At 33.5% G+C, this 26822-nt stretch overlaps 1 protein-coding gene across 2 annotated transcripts in view; it reads left to right on the top strand.

The window, feature by feature from the left end:
* The window catches only part of hts (adducin 1-like protein hts), a 153215-nt gene that overhangs the window by 66657 nt on the left and 59736 nt on the right, over window positions 1-26822 (top strand). For both annotated transcript variants that reach the window (XM_089093704.1, XM_089093705.1), the window contains exons 4-7: window positions 10749-10979; window positions 15509-15751; window positions 20278-20541; window positions 23345-23481. In XM_089093704.1, coding sequence (XP_088949830.1) covers window positions 10749-10979; window positions 15509-15751; window positions 20278-20541; window positions 23345-23481 — 875 coding nt within the window. The remainder of the gene's footprint in view (window positions 1-10748; window positions 10980-15508; window positions 15752-20277; window positions 20542-23344; window positions 23482-26822) is intronic.

Raw genomic sequence — 26822 nt, 5'->3', positions numbered from 1 at the left:
AACATTTCGGGAGGGGGGTGGGTTCAAGCCCCCTAACTACTCCCCTAAATACGGTCTTGGTTATAAGGTTCTTATTCGATTGTGTTGGTACAGTACATCCAGTATCCTGGATTTTTGTTCCAGGGGGGTGGGGTGCAAAATGCTTAAAAACGTATGCAAAAATGTATTTATGTGCACACGTTTTTACGAGTCGAACGCAAATCTCGGGGGAGGGGGAGGGCTCAAACCCGGTAACTCTCACCTGGATATGGCATTGGTTCTTTTGTCTTAGTTTGAAACTTGCTGGGATGCTTCAACTTTTAAGCCATTCTATTAGTTCAACTGGATGAAGTATAGCCTAGTGGCTAGTAAGTAAAATCCATTATGTTTAACGGGATAGATGCAATCTACCCTATCCATATTTAATTTATGAATTGCGTTGTGTTCTTTTATTTTGATTAAAGAAAAAAAAACAAGTTGTTTTAACTGCAAGTAAGGAGCAACATTAAAACTCAAAATGAACAGAAATTGTTCCGTATGTCAAGGGGTTTTCTCCCCTCCTCAGTAGCTTGCTCTTCACGCTAAATTTTTTAGCGCTTTTAAAAAAGCTTCACACTCTAATTAAACAGCCCTTGTGTTTCAGGTGTCGTTCTCAAGAAATTGCGACAAACTTTTAAACTTTTGCGTAAAGAGCAAGGTATTCGGAAGAAGTGAAACTTTCATGTACGGAATAATTTCTGATCGTTTTGAGTTTTAATGTTGCTCCTTACTTTCATTTGAAAAAAAACTTGTTTTTTTATTTAAATTCTGATCGTTTTTCAAAAAATGCCGGTAAATCTGGCTCACCCTCCATGAAACAATTCAATCCCCTCACGGGAAGCTCCTCCGTGGAAAGTTTCTACCATTTAAAATACACTCCCCGTTAAATTCCGCTCGGATAATTCCATCCTCGCCGACCCCCCCCCCCCTTCTGTAAAATTTGTTGCAGAAGATTCAGCCTGAAAAATTCTCCTTAACACATTTTCATTTGAAGAAGACTAAGTTCTAATCGTTATTCCGATCACTCCAGAAATCTCCCCTTACTTGGAAATTAATTCCCGGAAATCCAAACACGCTGAAAATTTCCCCCGGAACATCTTCACATGCAAAACTGAGAAACTAAGACAAATAAGAAGAATATCACATAGGAATTCTGTCTGTCCTCTCACTCTAAAATTTATCCTCGAAAGTTCACCTCAGGAACTTTCCATTCACACATAGAATTATCCCCTGGAAACCCACACAAAGCACAAAATCTCCCCCCTTCTCCTTCGAAAAATTTCTGTTTTCTTCCCATTAACAAATACTATACGTAATCAATGAGCAAATTTTTTGACTTAAAAACCTGTCCCAGGGGCTGGGGGGGGGGGTCATGTTATCTCCAAAGGTATAGTTTTGGGATTTTTCAACTATGCTGAACAAAATGCTCTCTCAAAATTTTGATCGGACGATTTTGGGAAAAAAGGGGCATGTGAAGGGGGCTAGTTGCCCTACAATCTTTTTGGTCACTTAAAAAGGGCACTAAAACTTATAAATTTCTTTTCAAATGTGCCCTCTATCGATGTTCTAGGACCTCTGATTCGGTACGATCACCCCAGAAAAACAAATAATAAATAAACACACATCCGTGATCTTTCTTCTGACAAAAAATACAAAATTCCACATTTACGCTGATCTGCTGAATTTGATGTATCATTTACTCGACAGGCTGAATCTGATGGTGGGATTTTCATTAAAATTCCTTGACTTTTAGGGGGTGTTTCCTACCTTTTTCGTAAATCAGGAAAATTTTCTTAGTGTCGTAGCCTCTTATGGGCACAACTAACCTAAATGAATCTTATGTATTTGAAAACTATATAATAAGCTGATTCTTTTCATATATATATTGATATCAAAATTCCGTTTTTAGAGTTTTGGTTACTATTGAGCCGTGTCACTCCTTACTAACAGTTCGTTACCACGAACCGTTTGATATGCTCTAACTTTTGTAACCATGGCAGGGGTGGTAATTGGGGGGAGGGCAAGGGCAATTCTCCCCTTGAATTTGTAAAAAATACCTTTTTTGGTGTTTTCATTGAAGAAATTGAGAAAAATGCCCCCTCCCCCCTTCAAGATTTCCAAAAATCCTTTTTTGGTATATTCATCGCCAAGAATAGAAGAACAGTCCTCGCTCCACTAGATTTTCGTGAATCGGCACCTCCTGAGTTGTGGTCCAATGGTTTTTCTACAAATAATTCTACCCACATATGAAGGTAATAAAAGGAGTTAAGTTAGAAAGGTGGCAGCTAAAAAACCAATAAAACAAAGTTTCTTAGCAAGAGTGGCAAGTAAAATTTGTGAAGTAGGGAATCCTTTGCCTTGTTATTTAGTTACCCTTTCGAGTGCCTCCCTTTATAAACACTTCTGATGATCTCACAGGATCAATATCTCCTTAGAGAATTGTAGAATTTTATGGGGAAACTTTTGACAACTATATGAAAGTTGTGTGAATATTTAAAAAGATTTTTCCAGGATGTAAATTGGAAAACAGTTCGATGCTATGCTGTATATTTGGTAATAAAAGGAGGGTTGGGAGCTCAGCAAGAAGCAATTCGGTGATGTGGTTAGATCCAGGACTAAAGCAATTTTTTCTTATAAATGTTCTTTTGTAAACATGGTCATCGGAATTGGAAACTATAGCCTTTTATTTTAAAAAATAGACCTTCGTAGTACATGCTCTGAATCAAGTATCTTTGGATGGAATGAAACTATGAAAATTCTACTCTAGAAACGGTAAGATAATCCGATTTACCCTGGGTAACCAGGCACGTACCCAAGATTTTTATTTTATGCTGAGAGTGCAATAATTAAAGATTTTCCAGGTTGATCAGAGAAAATAATTTCCATTTGACAATTCGAATAAGAACTGTCGAGAATTCCAAGGAAATTTAGGATGGGAGGGGGGGTATACCCAACCCCCTCCTCTTGTGAGTGTCCCTCGTTTGAATTATGTCTACAACAATTCCACTTTCTCCAAGTGTAGCTACCAATTTTCTAAGGTTTCCTCGCGTAAAATATATATATATATACGGATATTCTTTCACTATAGTGAAAGAATATATCTGGTTCAGGATATTAAGTGGCATCATACCTGATATCTGTTGTTGTTCACTGTTATGCCGCGCTTGTCCAAACAGTTTCTTGCTTTTCTTTTAGTGAAGCATTATTGAGGAAGGGGGAACACAGAAGAAGAATTTCTAACCATGAATTCCATCTCAATTTTATCACTCTTTATGTTCGGTCTTTTCACTTCCATGATTTGATAAGCATAATCATGTTAGTGGGTGTAGTTTTAGTCTAACTTTTGCTCTGGAAATCTCTCTTGAGTTTTTGTGTTTGCTGACAAGATGTACCCACCTTAAATTTGATTATTTTTCCTCTGATTATCCTCCCAAATCTGCCGTTACTTTTTTTCCTCGCTGTTCTCTTCGTCTCCGACAATTTATTGAGAAAACAAAAAGAAGTGCTCCTGCGTGTTGTCACATTAAGGTCATGAGAAAAAGGCATGGCCTTGACTGGGACTAAGAACCTAGATTCGCTATGTATTCTGACGTTGTTTCCTAACGAAAGGACCTTGTATACTTTTCATCATCAAGTAAATGAATCCGTTTGAAAATTTTACGGGAAAATGATCGATTTCAAATTAAATAGTGCTCATTTTTATACTCAAGAGAAAAAAGAAGATAATTTCAGTTGATGAAAGTGAAGCCAAGGTCCTATATTTTCTAACTGTACAAAAAATTCTAGCGAAGCAATAGTTGATTTTTTTTTTCAAATCTTAAGTTTTAGAAAATATTTTAGTTTTAGTTGGATTTGACTTTTTTTTTAGAAGTTGTTCATAGTTCAGAGTTTTATTAACGAATAAATACATAATGGAAATACAATACCCTTATTCCCCTCGAAAGGCTCCACGGCCAGGGATACAAGGTTGTGGAATTACATTTTGAGTATATTTTTCCTTTGACGTTTTATTGTGATTTAGTAGTCTCTCAAATATATTGCTTAGTTTTTACTATTTTCTTAGACGAGTCATACAAGGGCTAAAGAAAGGGAAACCTAAATGTTAAACCTCCTAATGCACAGCTAGTTGTAAATGAGTGTTTTACAGAAAATATTAATCAAAGCAAGAAAATAAAAACGAAATATTACTATCATTATATTATGACTAAATTCGGCTTTGATATGGCAATCATCTCGTGGGAAAACACCTATAATGCCCCAAGGGTTCATATGTGTATTTAGAATGGATATCTTGAAATTGGCCTTTATTAAGTGATAGTTATTTACTTGTTTATAATAGTCAGCAAAAAGTCTATTTAAAAAATAGTAAATTATTTTTACTGTCTTTTTGTATATTGGTCCTTAGTTTTAGGTAATCTACTGTGACTTATTAAACTTGGATTTTTGTCGAGCGATTTGACGCTAAAATTTAACTGAATTGTGCATCAGAAAAGTTCAGGTGTCTGCGCTATATTGGTTAGTAGATATTTATATATTGTCCTAGTAATTGGCTCTTTTTTATCATCCTAGCCTAGTTTGACTTTTAATAATCGTTTTCAATCATAGATACGGGCAGGCCCAATCAATTAAGTTGATGGGGGGAGGAGGCACAAAATGTAGTGTATTTTTAGGGCCCTTTTATTTGATTTATCTGAATGAGAGTCCGTCAGAATAATTCCTCTCCACAATTCCTTCCTCCCCTGCCTGCAGTTTTCATTGTAACGTTAGTTTTGTGTAATTTTTATATTTAATTCTCCTATAGTTCGGAAAGCTTTTAGAGAATAAAAGTTTGCTTTTCTATTTTTTGTGAAATTGATATTTAGTAAATATAACCAATGTAAAAAGAACTATCGTTTTGTTTGAGTCTTATTGCATAAACTTTAATTTTTGTTTTTATCTGACTCTTCAATTGACTGGGCGTGGGGAGATACATGTGATAGTAAGGTGATACGCCGGATTCTATGCAAATCAACCTTCAGCCCCGTTCAACTCAATGCAATTACATTCAACCTCCGTTCAACTGATCACCAATATAGGGCCCCGTTCAACTCAATGCAATTACATTCAACCTCCGTTCAACTGATCACCAATTCAACTCAATTCAACCCCGGTTCAATTAAACCCGGGCAACTGGTTAGGTTTGTTCAGATGGAATTGAATTGAATGAGGTTGAGTTGAACGGCTGTAGTTACTTGGAGTTGAGTTGCATGGAGGTTGAATCAAATGGGGTTCAGTTGTACGGGTTTGAATCAAATGGAATTGTGACAAATGTAGTTAAGTTGAAGGGGTTGAGTTGAACGAGGGCTTGTTTTGAATAAAGGTTGAGTCAAATGAAATGAGTTGAACTGTTTTTTTTTGCTCGCACTCTATAAAGCCAGTCATTTGAATAATTGCCTAGATTTTTGTTCAAATCCTGGTTGATCAGGAAATAAATAAATGTGAGGATTCTAAACTTAAACCCAATTTTTAATTGGAAAATTTAAATTAATGGTTTTTGAAATCAGCATAAAAAGATGAATTTTTTTTATGCAGGTTAGGTTAGATTATGATAAGCCAAATCTGGCCTGTAGAACCATTCCTTTTTGTTCATCGCCTAGCTTAGCAACTCTCCAAGATTTTGTCCTCCTGTAGGATTTGACTAAAAATCTTGGCATCTGATCAAATAACTGGTTTTGTCTTCTTACTATGGCATACGAGAAAAACGACCATTTTTTTTATAATGCTGCCACCGAGAATTTGACAGTACTCCAATATTTACTAGCGAAAAATCCTCAGATGAAATATGAAAAATATAGGGCATCATTTTATACATATATTTTTCATAGATCACAAGCTCAGAGATGTAACTACAAGATCTTGGGAAAAGCCCCAAGATTCTGCAGCCCTGGTATGAAATGGCTAACAAAAGTTCTCAGACTAGTCTTTGGGCTTTCGTTTGTTGAAGGGCTATAAACCTACAGGAGCAATTATACAACCTGGCTGTGTCTTTTGAATCGTATTGATTCGTTTCCTAGCAGTGTTACCTAGCATACTTTTCTATCAGCAGGAAAAAGAATTTATTTGAAGAATTTGGGAAGTGCTCCAGGTGTCGTTTTAAGCAAGGGGTGTGAAAGGTTATCTGGGAACCAAATAGTTCTCTGATGGACTACTTGATGTATGGGCAATGTGTTGCTTTTAGGGGAATGTTTTTAACGGGGACCAAGTTGCTTTAAGAAGTGGATTTGCTTTCTGACAATCTGAATATAAGAGCGATGTTTGCGTGAACGTTTTTTTTTGTGTTGACCAAAAAGTCATTTTGGGCTTTTTAAACGAATTCTAAATAATTTCTGAGACCACACTGGCTAACCTTGACAAGATGAGAAAAAAAATTTGCAATTGATTTATTTCCAGCGACTGAAAACGGAAAAACAATATAAATACTTCTACTTAGACCCCCCCCCCCCCCTCAACCATACTCAGTGCAAAAATAGAAAAAGAAAAACAAACCGTTAATAACAACAACTAAAATAAATAAAACGAAGTGTAAAATTTCTCACCCTAAACCCTTTGTTCCACTTCCACGGTTGCATCGAGAGGGTCTTCTTTTATTTTATTGGTTATTTTTTTACGGTAGCAAGATGGCTTGCTACCTGGCTCTACAAAAAAAGGCCCGGCAACTGAAAAGTCACTGAATAACCCTATATGTGCCATCATTGGCTCTGGAGGATAAAGATCCTTTTTTTATCCCATGGTAGCATTAACAGGAGGATGGAACTGTTGTAAGGGATAAAAAATGTCCCCGAGGTGTAAGCTGTCTGTACATCCTCGTCCCTTATAGTGGAGGTAATTTATTCGGTAAAAAACAGAAACACAAAAATAAATCCCTGTCTCCCTGTCTCTATAGGTACTTTCCCTTTTTTTCTTTCCCTTTTTTTTCTTTTTTTTCCCTTTTTTCGATACCCTTCTTTTCTCGACGGTATCCGCATTCTCTTTTAAAATTGTCTTTTGGTTCGTTATGTGTAATTTGTTTTTTCCACGTTATTGCTAATGCATGTTGTTTATATATATATATATATGCAAAAATTATGCCTCGCTTAAATGAAAAAGTGATGATAAACTAAATAAGATTTTCTTAATTTATTATAGTCTATAGGCTTTAATTTAATTGCTTCTCAATGTCTGTGTTAAAATTAACGTCTGCTAGTCCAGACACTGCTGAGAGTGCAAAGCATTGAAACTAAACATTGCAAAATGCATCGTTTGGCATTTGTCTACATTTTATTCTCTATGGCTACTCTCAATTCTGCGACTTACTGATTTCGTAGCTGGGATTGGCTTTTATGTACCAGACAAAAGAGGGCTTGCTGATAAAGACTACTGAGGAATATGAGAAAAACTAAATTTTTCACTGGTAATTTCTGCAAAAATTTTCTTTGGTTTCAGGAGGCTTGAAAACATGGTGATCCATAAGGGACCCCTCATTGCTGTAAAGGGGTGCTGGGGAGTATACAAAATTTCCAGCGGCAACATCAATAAGATATTGCATATTTGAGAATCTACAGGAGAAATGAAGCATGCTTTGGCTCGACTTTCAAAACACTCCAATACATATTAGACAATTATTGTGGCTTACAAGAAGGGTTTTTTCAAGCCAAAAGCCACTAAAAAAGCTTCTTTGTATTGAAAATGTCAAATAGTTTTAATCTTTGGAATATGCACCCTGGCTCCCCCTCCAGAGGAAAAAAAAATGTGTGTTGCTTTCTCATAGAATCTAAACTTAGGCTTATAGGATAGTCCGATTGAAATTCGAAGTTTAACACCGTGTTTCAATAAAGGGCGCATGGAAAAAAGTGTTGAGAATTTAACTGTCACAAGATGAGCGGGATATGTTGTATATATTCCAGTTTGCCCTTTTTTTGTATTGCTGACTTCAAATGGCATTTTGACGAATTGTATAGCTTGTGATTGTAATTGAAAAAAAAACAACTATTTATATATCCCGAGTAAGAAATATTGAGTAATGAGATTTTAAGCTATATTTATGATATGCATTTATTTGAACAATTTTGGCTGACCCCAGTCCCTGGTCAGCATGTTTTAGTGTTTCTATTGGTAGTTGTATTTTATTGTAAGCTGTGAAACATAACAACTATAGAAATAGAACTTTTATTTTGTATAATATAACTTCAAAAGATGGTTGTTAGTTATATTTCGTATTATTTCCTGCGGTGACCAGTTGTGTTAAGCTAAGATTATAATTTGATGTTTTAATTTGTGTTCAAATAAAAATACAAATTTAGCTGCCGTTTCTCTGTGAATTTAGAGACAAAGGGCGGATTATAAACTCAGACATAAATTTATTTATTTTTAGATATTTTACGCATTACATTTAAATTAGTGTTGTACCAAGGATATCAATTTAGGATATGTTCACCCCCTGGACCTATCTTAGGTCTATTCATTCCTGAAAACTCCGATTTTTCTTTGGCTGTTTCAAAATTGTGAAGTTTTGGGTGGTATCACATTTTCGTCAATGTTGCCACGTTGAGTCGTGAGAATAAATATGCCCTTTTAAATATGATAGCACTTTTCGCCCGTAAAAATTCAAACATTAATAATGTTTGATTTCCAAAGACAGCTAGACCTACGTAGAAAAGCTACACCTTCCAAAGCTGATTGGTTCCATGTTTTTAGCCTATTTTTTTGATGACTTGTCACCCATGTTTCTTTTTTTTTTATATTTTTTTTCTACTTTCAAAAAAATGCAAAACTGTATTTGGAGGTTTTTCATTAAAAATTGAATTACAATTTTTTTTTTCTATTTTTTCAAGATAGTATATGGCTGTGTAAGTTTCTTGACCAATTCAATCAATCAGATTTCATTTTCACTAATCTCGGTACTTTAAGAAGAGCTTAGATATTAATTAACTTTATAATTAATCAAAATCAACTTCACGATTAAAAAATTAAAATAATCAGATAATTTTGAAGAGCTTTACCTGAGTATTTTGTCTGTTAGCTGTTCTACTATTTCCCAGACTAAATTGACATTAATAGAAAGATTTATTGAGTTCTCATGTTTTTGTATTGTGACGTTGAAACAGAAACACCAACAAATTGAAGGTTATCAAAAATGGCACTTGGTTTTTAAGGGCAGCGAATAGATTACGAAAAACAAATAAAATCCCAGGGACTGTGCATATGAGGGCACAGAAATTATAAAAGCAGTTTGGCTGCACAAGGTTTGTGCAACTTCGTCAAAAACCCACAAATAGGCAAATTGTACAGTAAATATGTTAAATGGTAACAAAATAGGTATATTGGGGGTATTCTAGTCTTGACAGAAGCCCCCCCCCCCTACGTATATACCCACAATGACAATGGCAGCAAAGCATATTTTTTTTACTTGTCCTCTTTTTCAACGTTTTAATTGCCAATACCGACAGCAGATTCTAATTTTGTTTTGTTGACAATAAGCCTTTTTCGTGTTTTATTTTATTGTTTTATCAAGAAGGTCTTAAGCCTGAGCCGCAGTTTGAGTCTTAGTCTGAGTCTTAAGCCTGAGTCTTAGTCCTGTATTTTAGACACCTTTGGATTTCTTAGGTAGCATAATTTGCAACTGCTTTTATAATTTACAAAGTTCCAATTTAAAATTAAAAAATATGGTTTTCCAATTTAAAAAGTTATTCCTTAAATCCTTAATCTGACTGGTCAATCATAAATCTTACGCATGACAGTTGAACAACGTTCAACTCCAAAAATTGCAAATGGGGTACATAATTGGGATCAGTTGTGTGCAATTTCGAGAAGTGTAGCTATAAAAAAGCTCGAGGGTTATTATAGAATAGCTTATAATATATATTCTTTTATAATAAAATATAATTTGCCGAGTTTATAAAATATTTAACAATTATGAAACATAATTGTTGGGAACAGAAACAATAATAAAACTTAATGGTAAATTAAGTTTAGATTAACTTTTAAAAACAATAATAATGAAAAAGGTCCCTAGACCCACGTTGAGCCTATTCATGACTGAAAACCACAGTTTTCTTTTGGTTGTTTCGAAATTAAGAAGTTTAGCGCAACACCTCGTTTCTGTTGGTGTTACTATGTTCATCCGCGAAAATAAATAACCTATTAAACACTGTTGCCACTTATTGCTTTTACAATAAAGATAAATGGATACATTTTTTTTTGTTTCATACTCGGAACAAAATTAATAGGCTAAGTGCAACAATTCCGTCACTAATTAAAATTTGGAAATCAGTTTGTTAGTCAAGTTGTTAATCGAATTATTTGAATAATATTATAGTAAATAAATAAATACTATATAATAAATAATAATGTAATATTAATATAATAAATAAGATTAATATAATAATAATACAAATTATAAATAATAGTAATATTAATATAATAAGTAATACTAATATAATAATACAATCAAGGGCGGATCCAGGATTTTTTTTCGAGGGGTTTTTACTAACTTGACTTTTTCGGGGGGGGGGGGTTTACTATTTTTTACTCAGTTTTCGACTAATTATAGTGATTTTTACCAAGGTTTTACTAATTTTCGACTCGGTCAAAATTTCGGGGGGGGGGGTTCAAACTGGATAACCCCACCCCCCTGGATACGGCCTTGAATACAATACTAATATAATAAATAAAACCATTATTTGAATAACTCGATTAACAAATTTCCTTTTTAGGTAAGAATAAATCAGGACCAGGAACACTTTTTGATCAATCCATTTGGGTTGCTTTATCACGAAGTGACTGCAAGCAGCCTAGTGAAGGTGGATATGCAGGGGAATATTGTCGACCCAGGCTCGTCCAATTTCAGTGTCAATGTCGCCGGTTTTATGCTACATTCAGCAATTCATCAGGCACGCCCGGATGTTAAATGTGTGATTCATATGCATTTGCCATCCGTTGTTGCTGTAAGTAGTTCGTTCATTCTTTTCCACTTGAAAGGTTTTGTCACATAGCCGCTTATTTATATGCATTTATTAAGATCGTTTCGCATTATCTTAATATATACATTAAAATGCGCATTACATTCATATAAATGATTAATATTAATTAAATTGTATCATTTAATTATAATAATATATTTAAATTGTTTTAGTTTAACTACCCTACGCATTAATATAATACTTGTATTGATATATGCAAGTATTTTCCACTTAAATGCGTATTAACATAATTTCGCAAACCACATTGGCTTGCCATAAGAAAAACAAAATTGCAGGAATAAGAAGGGAGAAAAGGTTTTTTTTAAGGTCAACGAAAATACTTTGAATTTGATGTTTTTGTTATTCCTGTTTATTTTCCGTGTTGCTTATTTTTTTGGCACTCTTGCATTATGCGGGCCTTTCGGGTTAACCGCTAAAGAGTAGGTAATGATAAAACCCGTTTTTGACATGTTAACCGCTATAGAGTAGGCAATGATAGCGTGGTTTTCATTGCGTACCCCCCCCCCCCCCCTAATGTGCAAATTCGAATAGCCCAAATTTGTTTCTAAACTATTATATATTCATTCTATTTTATTTCATTAGCATTAACCAAACTTGACATTTAAGAAAGGCCCGCATAATGCAAGAGTACCATGTTTTTTTATTTCTTCCAATTTAGATTTTTAGTTGTTTTTTTTTCTGTTGGAATTCTGCGGCATTGTTTTGTTTTATCTTTTTGTCTAATTTTCTTGGCCTTCAGGAAACCTTTCTCGGTATTTATTATTTGAATTTTGTTTTTGTAAAATGCATTTATATGCAAAGAGAACGTAACCCTCCTCCTTCTCAAATTGGTTCTGATACTCCTCTTGGAACTGTAGAAAAATCACGGTCTAAAAATTTACCCTCGAATTTTCAGTTCGAGAATATATCATACCAAAGGAAGACTAAATTCGTATTTTGGATTGATTGAACTCCTTTAAAGACAATAAGCTTTTGTTCTTGTCTGAATTGTTACAACCCTTGTGACAATTACGGCAACCCTGCACTGTAGGACTTTGTGAACACCACATTTGGTTGGTACAAGACTTATATGGAGTGGTCGGTTCCAGCTAAAAATTGGGTGAGTGACGCTCCATCTTATTGAGCTTGGGTTTGTTAGGTTCTGGAAGCATCCTACCCCTTTATGTCACAATTTGTACTTTCCTATTGTCTGTGGTATGGACCTTACTACCCATTCAACGGGTGATAAGCAGGTTGGCCACTTCATGAATTTTTAACTGAAACTAATCTCTGAATACAGGTCATAAACCCAGTACATGGGGGGCTTACAAAGTAATAAAGTTCATGTCACAAGGTATGCCACCACTCAGACGAAAAAATACACTGGACGGTCTAAAAACTTGTATACATTTCTTCATTGAAGCAATTACACCACTGAGTAACTACAGCACTTCTTAATGTGACAACCCTCATTGTTAAAAATCAAGTATGGAACCTAACCAAAGCTTCAGAGGATGTGGGTTATTAAGTTTGGGGTCAGGAGACATAACTCTGCCGCAAGACACACTGCCACGATCTGCCGGTCTGCTCAGATTCCCTTAAAATATGAAACTTGTCAATATTTATATGCTACAATTCAAGAGTGTCGTATCCTTTCCTGAGATGTATATCTATGTTAAAAATGATAGGTACAATCCCTTAGTGAATTCACTTATGGACGTTCATCACTACTGAGAAGTCCATTGTGAAGACTATTGTGAAGTCTATTGTGTCAGTTTATCCCTAATTGAATTGTGGTGATAGGTACAATCCCTTAGTGAATTCACATATGGACGTTCCTCACTACTGAGAAGTCCATTGTGAAGACTATTGTGAAGTCTATTGTGTCAATTTATCCCTAATTGAATTGTGATGATAGGTACAATCCCTTAGTGAATTCACTTATGGACGTTCATCACTACTGAGAAGTCCATTGTGAAGTCTATTGTCTCTATTTATCCCTAATTGTGTTGCCAACAGACGATGCTCTGCACTAAGATACAGTAGCAGATTCCTATCTCGTCAGAATGGCAAATCTGGTGACATGCAATTCATCACTTTGGAAACACCGTTTGTGGCGGGAGTTACGTTCCCTCTTAAACGATGCAACTCTGTTCATAGCAAAAATAGCCACTGTGTTCGTGTTCCTTTTCCCTTTCTCCTAGGGAGAAATTTTCTGAACTACCCCACCACCTGTCTCTGAACTGGGTCAGATCTCTACGCACTTATGGCAGAGGTAAACCCCTATTGCTCGTAAAAAGCGATTTCAATATCGATACGATTCGTAATTAACGTGCTGCAGCTTCTTCTATAAATTGACTCATAGTTGGTGCTTTATGTTTTACTTCAAAACAGCTTGGTACTCTTGAGAAGAGCTCAGTGTATCATGATTTTCTTTATATTACTAGATTGCAACTGTGGATAAAGTTACGTTGAGAAACCCGAGATGATTTAAATTTCTCGTGGGCTGAATATTTTCAAGAATAAAAATTTATGTTTTCCATTCGTATATGGGTATACTATTGTTTTTTTATCTTTTAAGGTCTAAATCGATTTAATTAACACTTGTCAGGGGTATCACGGGGGAAAAAATCTTCTAGTCAAGCACAAGCTTGACTAGCACAAGTCAAGCACAAGCACAAACTCTGTGGACGGGGGAGGATCATATCCACGATTCTGGTTCGGGGGGGGGCGGGGGTACAATTTTTTTTTACAAAACGCAACTAAAATTTGTTGACATGTATTTTCTCTACTTTTGTACGAATCGGACAAAAATTTCCGGGGGGGGGGGTTCAAATTGGGTACCCCGCTCCCGGGATTCGACCCTGAGATGATGTATTTACTAATTGGTAGAAGGACAGTTTACAATAGCATTGAAGTTCTTCAGACCCGAAAATCTGAGTAGAATTCAAGGGTTTTCGATCCCATAATTTGCCAGGTTTTCACAAACATAAAATGTAATTTAAAAATGAAACGTTTTTTTCAAAATGAAAAAAAACGTAAAAAATAATGAAAAAATGAAAAGTGAAAAAATAATTTAAAAATGAAACGTTTGTGAACTATAGGTAAGGCTAGTATTTTTCAGAGTATTGTCTCTTCTATAAATGAAGCAAATGGTGTTTATCGTTTTTTGGGGGATTCAAGATTGTTTCTCAAAAATTAAATTTTTAACTTCCAAGTCACTTAGGGTGAATTATTCTTTTCTTTCTTAAGTTCTATATGTAAGGTATAGCCTGGGACTAAAAGAACAGGCTTTGTTTTTCTAAGTAGAATCTGTGGATGACGGGTGGAAGGTGGAAGGTGTATCTTTCCAATTGGTGAAAGGACAATCTGCATTAGCACTGAAGTTCTTCAGACTCTTTAAGATCTCTGTTCGGTTTAGGGGACTTTTACTGTATTTTCATAAGCATAAAGTTTGTTCTAAATAAAAAAGTCGTTCAAATCAAATTACATTTTCAATTTCCTCTGTAAACTAACCCAATGGCGTCTATCCGTTTTCTCATGATTTCAACAATGTTTTTGCAAAAATTCAAATTTCTTTCGAAAATCTCGAATTTCTAATAAAGAAATTACGACAAATTTCTGGACATGACTTATTTTTCAAAGGGAAGGTAAACAACAGAAAAAATATTGTTCCCAGGGATGCTGCCCACTCTTTTACTAATTATGTACAATTAATAGTATTGATGTAATATTTAATTTGACACTCAAAATGTTGTTCTTAATAGGGGAACTTCTTTTCCTATCAGTGTCTGTATAGAAAGCTTAGTCCAAATGCGTTTACTGTTCTTTTCTTTTTTAAGACTTATATAAGATGTATTCTCATAAAGACAAGAGGCATGGAAATCGCCCAAAATTATATTAATAATTAATTAATTCTCAATATAACTATTAATTGATATTAGCATTACTAATATTAACCAAGTATATAAGAATTGGAAGGTACTTGTATGGAATCTAATACACACGCGAAATGTGAAGTTTGTTTAATGCTAATGAAATAAAACAGAATAGGATGAAAACATAATAGTTTAGAAACAAATTTGGGCTGTATATTTTCACATTAGAGGGGGGAAGGGGTAAAGCATACCATATATTAAATACGTAACCGAACCTAACCTAGGTACCTTTTTTTTGCCCCTTCAACCCCAAAAAACTATAGATTAAATGGTTTCTAAGAAGTGAACAAGAACTCACTAGCTAGCGGAAGCCCGGTTTTGAATAGCATCTTTGACATTCTACATGCGTTTCTCTTCCCGTGTGTACTAGATTCTATACAAGTACGAAGAACTTGTTCCTATATTATAACCAGATAATATTGCAAAATCATTGAATAGTAACGTAAAATAGCTAAAATAATAATACTAAAACAATATAACAAAAAAAATTTTTTTTTTTATAATAATAAAATGACATCGAACAATGTCTGTAGTATTCTGTGGTCTTTGGGCATTATACATAATTTCAATTTTTAGGTGAGTGCAATGAAATGTGGCCTACTCCCACTTAGCCAAGAAGCTTGTATCATAGGGCCCGTATCTTATCATCCTTTTGAAGGTATTTTGGTGGATGCAGGAGAGCGTGTACGAATAGCTGAAAATCTGGGCCCCAAAAACAAAGTTATGCTACTTAGAAATCACGGTTTTGTTGCCTGTGGAGAAACTATTGAAGAAGCATGGGTTTTAGCTTACCACACAGTTCTGGCATGTGAAGCACAGGTAAGGCTTATACAACACTTCAGTGTCTTTTGTACAAAATATGAATAATTTCTGAGACCACACTCTTCTTATAATTTGATTTAAAGAAAAGGGCTTCCTTTTTGCTTATAAATTTCCCTCAAAATTGAGGAGTATAAAAAATTTAACTAAAGTTATAAAACATGTAAAAAAATCACGTTTTTTTGCCTGTAGAAAAACATTTGAAGAAGCAGGGGTTTTAGCTCACCACACAGTTCTGGCATGTGAAGTACAGGTAAGGCTTATTCAACACTTCAGTGTCTTTTGTACAAAATATGAATAATTTCTGAGACCACACTCTTTTTATAATTTGATTTAAAGAAAAGGGCTTCCTTTTTGCTTATAAATTTCCCTCAAAATTGAGGAGTATAAAAAATTTAACTAAAGCTATTAAACATGTAAAAAAATCACGTTTTTTTTGCCTGTAGAAAAACAATTAAAGAAGCAGGGGTTTTAGCTCACCACACAGTTCTGGCATGTGAAGTATAGGTAAGGCTTATACAACACTTCAGTTTCTTTTGTACAAAATCTGAATAATTTCTGAGACCACACTCTTTTTATAATTTGATTTAAAAAAAAGGGCTTCCTTTTTGCTTATAAATTTCCCTCAAAATTGAGGAGTATAAAAAATTTAACTAAAGTTATAAAACATGTAAAAAAAATCACGTTTTTTTTGCCTGTAGAGAAACTATTGAAGAAGCATGGGTTTTAGCTTACCACCCATTTAGGCCTGCGAAGCGTAGGTAGGGCTAGTATAATAGTTCTGTTCACTTGATAAAAACCATACATAGTTTCTAAGACCATACTGTGTTATTTCCTTCAAAATTGAGGTGTATAAAAGGTAATCAAATACGTTTAAAAAAACAATACACCAAAATCATGTTTTTTGTATATTGAGGAACCATTGGAGGAGGCCTCAGCTTACCACGCAGTTTTGGTCTGTGGAACACAGGTAAGGCTTATATAACAGTTTGTTGCGTTTGATAAAAATTGTAAATAACTCATGAGACTATAATTTTGTCCCAATTAGATTAAATAAAAGGGGAAAAAGGTTTTTATTTATTTCCCTCAAAATTGAGGAGCAAAAAAGATAATTAAAAGAAGTTGCAAAAACAATCCAACAAATAAAACTAAACAAAGATTAATGATTAAAAAAAGGTCTATGGGGAATAACTGAATAGAAAAACTCTGATAGTAACAACGAAAAAATCTAAAGAATTTGTTAGATTCTGAGAGAGGGAAAAGTTTATGGATATAGACAAAATTTTCTGCTTTATGGTAAAATTTATCTACTGTAGTAAAACGATACTACTGTTACAAAACGAGAAAACCTTAAAAAAAAACGAGTTGAAAAAAGAACTGTGACACGTTTTTAATATTCTACTATTTTACGAATTTAATACGAATGCTCTTAACATCTATTAGAATATTCGAAATGCGAATATTCTACGAACTTAAAATACGAACAGGTAAACAGCTATCAGACATTAACAATAATGGCGGTAATCAATGGTTATAGAGAAGATGGTAATAAATTACTCAGAAGTAGATGTAAAAACCGGTTTTGCCTGCTTCAAAGACCTTAAGAAACCTTTGCTGAAGCCATGGAAGCAAGTATTTCGCATTAAAAAACAGGCTGTTTTCTAGTTAAATTTTAATTAAGTAACAATTTTTTTTATTTAATTATATTAAAGTATTAATGTGTTTTAAATTATTATTAATTACTAATTGATTTTATTATTATATCATAAATTTATACTATTTATTATTAAGTAATAATTAAAGTTGAGGTCTCTAAATAATTTGTAAATTAACTGGCCAACGAAAAGATCGGACGACACGTATAATAAGATTACAAAACTTTTGTTAACACCATCATCTTTTATGAACGCCATCATAGAGAGTGAAAAAAAAGAAGAAAAATACAAACATTTGGTGGGAACTCTGCTCAACCACTCTCTGTGTAGAAATACAGTGAAAAAAGGCAGTTAAAAGTTCACCAGCCGGTATAAAAAGACAAACATAAAAAAAAGAACAAAAACATAAAAGCTGTTTCTTCAATAACGGTGAAAACGCAACTGAATGAAAAAAGCCGGTATGGAGTGGCAAATCAAACTTCCAATTGGGAATTTATTTCCACGAAACTTTTTATATCGATTTTTTATTCAATTGCCTCTTAACTATTTTTCAATAAAGAGGTTCCCCTATTTTAGTTTTTTTGTAATGGGGGGACTAATATTTCTAGACGTACCTATTCTTATTTCAGCACTGAGTGTTTGAGCAGAGGTTTTGACCAACTAATTTGAGTTTTTATTTTCTTTTTTTACTGGCTGTCATTTAACCCGTTTTTTTCTTTGTCGTCCTTTTTTTCTCATTCTGCAGCATTGAATTAGTCTCAGGATCCAAAATAAAAGAGCCTTTGGAAATAGCCAAGATTACAGTGGATAGCTTTTTACCATAAACTGAAACTGAAATATTTTCTCTATTCATAACTTTTTCTCCTTTTAGAATTAAATGATTTTTTTTTAGTTATTATTATCTGACTTTTTTTAAATTCATTTATTGCCCATAGATCTTTTTTTGTACTTCTTCTTTTATGTTTCCCTTATTTTAATTTTTTTTCTTCTCCTAGATTTTAAACCATAAACTGAAATATTCTCTCTATTTATAACTTTTTCTCCTTTTGGAATTAAATGATTTTTTTTTAGTTATTATTATCTGACTTTTTTTTAAATTCAGTTATTGCCCATAGATCTGTTTTTGTACTTCTTCTTTTATGTTTCCCTTATTTGAATTTTTTTCTTCTCCTAGATTTTAGACCATAAACTGAAATATTCTCTCTATTTATAACTTTTTCTCCTTTTAGAATTAAATGATTTTTTTTAGTTATTATTATCTGATTTTTTTTTAATTCAGTTATTGCCCATAGATCTTTTTTGTACTTCTTCTTTTATATTTCCCTTATTTTAATTTTTTTTCTTCTCCTAGATTTTCTCGTCAGGTCGTTCTTAGCCATTCTAGTCTCATTAAAAATTTACAACATTTGAAATCACAAACGTCAATTAATGAAAAATAACAAATTCTAAAATCTCAAAAATATAAGAAGGATAAAGAACATCTGCTATTGTAGGTAGTGAGATATTCGGAAAAAGAAACCGTTTGTAAAAGCGTTACAGATGCTAAAAACATAAATTGGACCCAAACACTAAAATCTTGGAGCCTTTCTCTCATTAGAAACATTCCTGTCAAACACCACGAACATAATTGCAAAATATGGAGTTTCGGTAGAAAACATATTTATTAATATATTTATGAATATATATTTCTATAGAGTATCTTAGACGCTTTGACAGTGGCGCTGTTGTTTAGTGTCTATTCCTTTTCTTTTTCTTTTTTTTTTGTTTTCTAATTAGAAAGAAAGAAAGGTCTTTCTCACAGGTCTTTCTAATGAGGCCTGGAAGTGGTTCCGAAAGATTCGACGTTTTTGGCCTAATTTCTGCATTGTTTTAGTGTTTTTAGTTTCTATGGATAGACACGTAGGAAAAACAGCTGTTTTCGATTACCAAAAGTGTAAAACGCAAGGATAAAAGCACTTAAAAGACAGATTTGCTTGACGACGTCTATCACATATATCTTTTACTGTCTTGTAGACAGTATCTCCCTGCGACTGTCATTCCTTAATAGCTACGTGTCTATACCGAGGGCTCAAGAGATGCATAAAACCTAGGGATTAAAGTGAGTAACTAGCCCACTATTGAGAATTTACTAAATAGGAGATGAAGCTGAAATATAACCGCAGTTATTGTCGTCATTTTATTCCATTTTGACTTGAGAAATCGTTATTTTCTCTATAAAAATCGATAGAATAGTTTGCGAGAGACAGATATGTATGTAGAAACATTTTTCTGAGGAGGGGACAGGATGGTTTATATTCGTCAAAACAGTAAAACCAATTGAACTCAACGAAAAATATTGGAAATTACGAAAAACAATTTCGAAATGACAAAGTATTCAGGGAATACTTACTTGTACTTGTCACTGGACCAGACGCGAACGCCTCACCCGACATCCAGAAGACTCCATATGGTTGACTACCTTCTGTCGCGACCTTGTGCCAGCTCTTCGGTAAACTGGATTCAGCAGCTCTCCCACATTCTACGAAACTTTCTAAATCTGATGGTTCGAGGTCATTTCTGACAGTTGTCCACCAGTTTTCTAATTGATCGCTTGGACGCCTATTCCAATCAGGCTAAGGAGCAGCCAAAAACGCTTGTTTGATGCTGTGGCCGCTGGGTCTTCTCATGACATTATCAAGTCAACGGAAGTCTTCTCTGTTGGACAATCGTGGCGGTCGGTTTGGTGTTACAGCTGCAGTGGAGAACATCAACATTTGAAATTCAAGCGAGTGGGCCATGAGTACTCCCTCTATTTTCATATACGATTTTTTTTATGTTTCTATATATTATCGTAAATATATCTCAGAAATTTACTTTGTATTTGAATTTCAGATGAAAATGCTTCCAATTGGTGTTGATAATTTGATCACCATCTCTGAAGAAGCGATACGAAGAACAGCAGAGGCTGTACGTGCCGGTGTTGCATCTAAAGGAGAGTCGGCTGATGTTCAAGCCACTTCTATTTCGCAGAGTGTTGACGAATCTGATCATAGCTTAAGAGACGAAAGTGGAGCACAGAAATCTGGCAAGAGGGAAAAGAAATGGAGGGTTGGCGAAATGGAATTTGAAGCCTATATGAGAATGCTTGACAACGCTGTAAGTGAAAAAGTTTACCATTAGTATTTGTCATATATTTTATTTTAGAATATATCTAAGACGTATGAGGTCTGGTATTATGGGATGGGGATTTAAAGATGATGGCGGTTTGTAGTTCTAATGGAACTTACCGTATGTTCTATGCAATATGTGCCATACATGTCATTTGCAGTATATGTGGTTTCTTCATAAATTTGTTGATTTTTGTTCATTTTTTGTTTCTCATTACTCTGTTATAAATGACACTTAGATTTGTAGAAAACAATAGGTGAAAACGTGGTTTTAGTTTAGTTTAAAAATATGGAATTTTTCTTCGCGAGTTCTACGTAAAAACACCACTGGCTCTCACATTAAGGGCAAGATCCAGGGGTAGTTTTATTGGAATGCTCCCTCCCCCAGAAGTTAAAAAGTTACACTAATCACAAGGCTTAAGGGCGTAAAATACTAATGGAGAGAGGCTTGGTTTTGCTGGTGCCTCCTCCCCACATAAATTCTGAATGTTCCCCTGCTCACCTTGGGCGAAGGAAAAAAGGATCAGTAGAAATTATGAAGAAAACCCGGTGAAGTTTTATATATTCTCCATTTCAAATCTTTTTACCAAGTAGCATTGACAGATTTCCGGTTTTCATTGCGCCTTCACATTCCTCCTCCCTAATATTCTAGAAAATGAACGAAGGTTATGCTTTTGTATCCCTTTTAATTGTACTTTTTTTTTTATATCTGTTAGAAGCGGGATAGACACTTATAATATATGTTGTTTTTTTTATTTCTGCTAGACCGTACTTTGCCTTTTGTAAGGCTGAAAATTATTTTTGAATACATTTTGAAAATTGATACATTTTCGGTTTTCCTCGCGCCTTCACGCTCCTCCTCCCTAACCGTCCATATAATGAACGAAGTGTACCCGTTTTTAATTGTCTTATTTCTATGACTGTTAGATACAGGATAAAATGCCAGTTTCTGGCTTTTTTCCGAATTATGCTAGACTATGTTTTAGCTTTTGTAATTAGTAAATTACAATACCTTTTGTAATTATTGAGTATAATACCTTTGTTTTACCTTTTGTAATTAATGGAGCTAAAAATTAGTAAAATTAATTTATTATGAAAATTATATTATTAATTATGAATAGTAATTATCAAATTATAGATTTATGAAAAAAATAAATAATTAATAATCATTAATTATTAATCAATAAAATTTATTATGAGCTTCTTCCAAAGAGAGCTGCAATATTGAAAAAAAAAACCTTTGGAATTTTGCAATTATAGATTCTGTACTCCCAAATTGCCTTGGCATATTTTTCATGTAAGTGCATACTGAGGATATATGCGAAAATACAATTATCATTAAAACAATCATATCATTAAGATAGTGTCATTAATCATTCGTATCAGTTGCAATTAATAAACCCCAGAAAATAAATACATTAGGTCCATTCTTTGTATTTTAAGTTCAAAAAGATCTAAATTGTTAATTTCTTTTGCTTATTATGAGGATAACAAGGGTAGAATTTGTAATTGTGAGCAATTTTAGGATTAACTCCTTTTTTCAACGGTTTGAGACGAGTCTTTGACGCGTTTAAAAAAAAAGTTAGAAGCGAATTTCAAAAATGCAAGTCGGTTGCTGAATCTGAGCTATTAGATAATAGCAAAATTGGCGTCTTACGTTGAAAGTTTAAAACTTTAGGGCTAAAAAAAAATAATGTATCAAAGCTGGCGTTTTAGAATTTAGAATTACCATTTTTAGGATTAGAATGAATTTGTTTTCACGTCATATATCTTATTACAACAAAAAGAACTAAAAATTGCATAAAGGACTTTACACAAGTTTTCGCAAAGAAATTGATGAATTCGGAATTGAAAAAAAAGAATATATAAACAGATACGAAAGTCTTGGTATTTACGTGGAAAGTGTTCAGACTTTTGTATCTGTTTTCACTCTCTAATAAATGGACTTATCTCCATTTGAACGTTTATTTGTTCGTCATAGAAAGGCAGTGTGGTTTTGGAAAAAATAACTAATTTTAGGTATTACGTCGAAAACAGATTTAAATAATTATGTTTTGCCGATTTATTTTCACTTTTCAGTGATGAACTATTGACGAAAATATGATACTGTCCTGAAAACTTCATGATTTTGAAACAGCCACAAGAAAAATCTTAAAAAATTGGGGCTTTTAGATGAATAGACCTGAGATATGTTGGGGGGAGGGGGGGTGCTTTCATTTTGATGATCTTGTTGCTTTAACATTTGGGTTTTGCAGGTCGCAAAATTCCTCCTATATCTTTCCATGGTCCATTTTTTGGGGACGAAAAGGTTAAGGCCGAATAGAGGGAAGCAAGGTCTAAGGCTTCGGAGAAATTACTAGAGAACCGTGAATTTGTTTGGGATTATATCACTTTTTTTTTTTTTTTTTTTTTTTTTTTTTTTTTTTTTTTTTTTTAAGAAGCACTATTCCCAAAGTCTAAGCAAATTTATGTCCATTTCTATCCGTCATTAGTACATCATATGCGCGCATTAGGGCAACTAATTAAATTATACTATTTAAATCACAATTAAAACAGAACTAATTAATTGGATACTAATTAGAAACGCTAAAACATACAAAACAAACTAAGAAACAAATAAGAAGCAGAAAAAAACAAAAAATAACTGCATCATGATAGTTTTAGCCGTTTGGTCGAGTTTTTCCTTCTTTTTTCCCTGTTGATAAAGGCCAGCCAGGGCAGATTTGAAATATTTGAATTATTGGCTAAAAGTACTTACTGTCTACGTTTCATTACAATACCTTTTTTCACAGGGATATCGTACTGGGTATATGTACCGACAACCTGTTGTGAAAAATGAAGTGCCAAGGCAGAAGCTAGATATTGAAGTGCCTCCTTCAGTATCCTCGTTTGGATATCAAATTGAAGGGGAAGAAGCGTATAGAGATCTGTAAGTACTAATGTCCCATTGAGCTTCTTAATTCTCTCTTTGAACTTCTCCATTCTCACTTTGAGTTTCTTAATTCTCACTTTGAGCTTCTTCGTTCTCGCTTTGAGCTTCTTAAATGTCCCACCGAACTTCTTCATTCTCACTTTGAGCGCCCTAAATGTCATATTGAGTTTCTTCATTCTCACTTTGAGCTTCTTAATGACACATTGACCTTCTTCATTCTCACTTTGAGCTTCTAAAATGTCTCATCGAGCTTCTTCATTCTAACTTTCAGCTTCTTAAATGTCCAATTGAGTTTCAGGGATGTCCCATTGAGCTTCTTAGTTCTCACTTTGAGCTTCTTAAATGTCCGATTGAGTTTCTTAATTCTCTCTTTGAGCTTCTTAAATGTTTAATTGAGCTTCTTAATTCTCACTTTGAGCTTTTCAAAATGTCCAATCGAGCTTCTTAATTCTCGTTTTCAGCTTCTTAAATGACTAATCGAGCTTCTTAATTCTCACTGAGCTTCTAAAATACCCCATTAAGCTTCTTAATTCTCACTTTGAGTTTCTTAATTCTCACTTTGAGCTTCTTCATTCTCACTTTGAGCTTCTTAAATGTCCCACCGAGCTTCTTCATTCTCACATTGAGCTTCTTAAATGTCTTGTTGAGTTTCTTCATTCTCACTTTGAGCTTCTTAATAGCCCATTGAGCTTTTTCATTCTCATTTTGAGCTTCTAATATGTCTCATCGAGCTTCTTCATTCTAACTTTCAGCTTCTTAAATGTCCAATTGAACTTCAGGGATGTCCCATTGAGCTTCTTAGTTTTCACTTTGAGCTTCTTAAATGTCCGATTGAGTTTCTTAATTCTCTCCGAGCTTGTTAAGTGTCCCATTGAGCTTCTTAATTCTCACTTTGAGCTTTTCAAAATGTCTAATCGAGCTTCTTAATTCTCATTGAGCTTCTGAAATACCCCATTAAGCTTTTTAATTCTCACTTTGTGTTTCATAATTCTCACTTGAGCTTCTTCATTCTTTCTTTGAGCTTCTTAAATGGCCCATTGAGCTTCTTCATTCTCATTTTGAAATTCGAAAATGTCTCAGCGAGCTTCTTCATTCTCACTTTGAGCTTCTTATATGTCCAATTGAGCTTTTGGTTGTCCCATTGAGCTTCTTAGTTCTCACTTTGAGCTTCTTAAATATCCTATTGAGTTTCTTCATTCTCACTTTGAGCTTCTTAAATGTCCAATTGAGCTTCGGGGATGTCCCATTGAGCTTCTTAGTCCTCATTTTGAGCTTCTCAAATGTCCAATTGAGCTTCTGCGATGTCCCACTGAGTTTCTTAGTTCTCACTTTGAGTTTCTTGAATATCCCATTGACCTTCTTAAATCTCTCTTTGAGCTTCTTAGATATCCCATCGAGCTTCTTAATTCTCTCTTTGAGCTTCTTAAATATCCCATTGAGCTTTTTAATTGTCACTTTGAGCTTCCTAATTGTCACTTAGAGTTTCTTCATTCTAACTTTGAGTTTCTTAAAAGTCCAATTGAGCTTTTTATTTATGCTACTTCTTGTAGTCAAGCAATTTCGGATCTTTTTTAAAATTGAGGCATAATGTCTATATTTAAACGACTCCTCAGAAGCCCTCATTAGCCCAAAGTATAAAGCCAGTCAACGCCCAAGCGAGGATAATATTTCACTGATAAACAATTGTCACAAGCTAAAAAAAAAGAAGCTGAATTCGTGTTTTGGGTCAAAATGTGTTGACATCAAAACGGAGATTTTAATCATAAAGCGAGTCAAAAATTAGTAAAAAATAAAAAATAGAAAACAGTTGATAACTCAAAGCAAAGCCTTGAGCCCCTAACAAGAAAATGTGAAACAAAAGAACCAGAGCTCAAACTATGTCACAAACGAGCAAAAAAAAAGATAGTAAGGAACCATCGTAGTCTTTAGGATTGTTTGACTCTTACTTAGCACCATTTGTTTTTTAATAACTTTTTAACGTATAGAGTTATAGGCTTTCAAGAAATGACAAAAAAATGCGTAAAAATTATAGTTCAAGCTAACATCTGTTTATCAACTCCATTGAGTCCATTTCCCAACTATTCTCATGATCGGTATTTAAAAGATAATTGAAACTTAACATTCATTTGCTCCCCCCCCCCCCCCCTAGATTTTGAAACACCTTTTATTTCGTACTTTCAGTAAGAAAAAAAATGAAAATGTTCTACCCAAAACCCATCTCCCCTAGATTTCGTCAATTGACACATAGATGTTTTTAATTATACAGGATGGACCTCTCCTAGGATTATATATGTGTTACCACGATTGGAATCCTTTCAATTGCCACATTTTCATTTTTTTTATTCCCTAGGGCAAGCTATCTTGAAAACTGTTATTATCTGTTAAAATGTAGGACTATCAGCTTTGCATAATAAATTAGAATTAATAAATAATATTAAAATAATAAAATTAATTTATAATAAATTAATAAATAAATAATAATAATATATATAATATATATAATATATAATATAATATAATATATAATATAATATAATATATATATATATATATATATAATATAATATATAGAATATATAATAATATAATATATAGAATATATAATAATAATAATAAATAGTAAATTAATTATTAATTAATTAATAATAATAAAATAAAATTAATAACAAAATAAATTAATAAAATAATAATTTTAATCAAGATTTAACTACAACATTTTTTATGATGCTCTCATCCCGCGTCATGACCAAGAATAAAAACTTTTAATTCTGCTTTGATGAAGAAAAGTCTAATGATCTATATCAATAACTATGTCAACTATATTTACTATTCAAGTAAAAGTTATTTCAAGTCACGCCAAACAGTGATTTTATTATTTTGATTTTATGATCAATAAGGTGTGTAATGGATTTATTAACAATTAATCTGAAATTAATGATAATTTGAATAGCTTCTAATTATAGTTTTCCGTGAAGTTGCTATGAATAATTTGTGTTTGCAAAAATAATTTGGAAACAATAACAACAATTAAGGGTTAGTATAGTTAAAGCAGTGGTAACCTTAAAGTATCGAGAAGATATTGCTAGCCTTGGTAGGTATTGGGGAAGTTTCGGTAACTATAAAGTTTCTACAAATAATCATAATAATCACCTTATGTCAATCATTTTCGAACACTTAAAAACTTAATGCATGGGCAACTACGTTTTGAAAGGGAATCCCCTTCCCTTCTATTCCCCTTGCCTTTTCCTTCCTGCTGCTTCGAGGGACTTTCAACTTGGGCCAAAAATTATAAAACTGGCATATAAAGGTACACAGTGGCATGAATTCACAAAATACGA

Source organism: Artemia sp. Qi Xiang Cuo, chromosome 8 (genome assembly GCF_049724085.1).
Source record: "Artemia sp. Qi Xiang Cuo chromosome 8, ASM4972408v1, whole genome shotgun sequence".
NCBI lineage: Eukaryota > Metazoa > Arthropoda > Branchiopoda > Anostraca > Artemiidae > Artemia > Artemia sp. Qi Xiang Cuo.
Note: the sequence above shows the minus strand (reverse complement) of the source record. Positions and strands in the feature narration are given on the sequence as shown.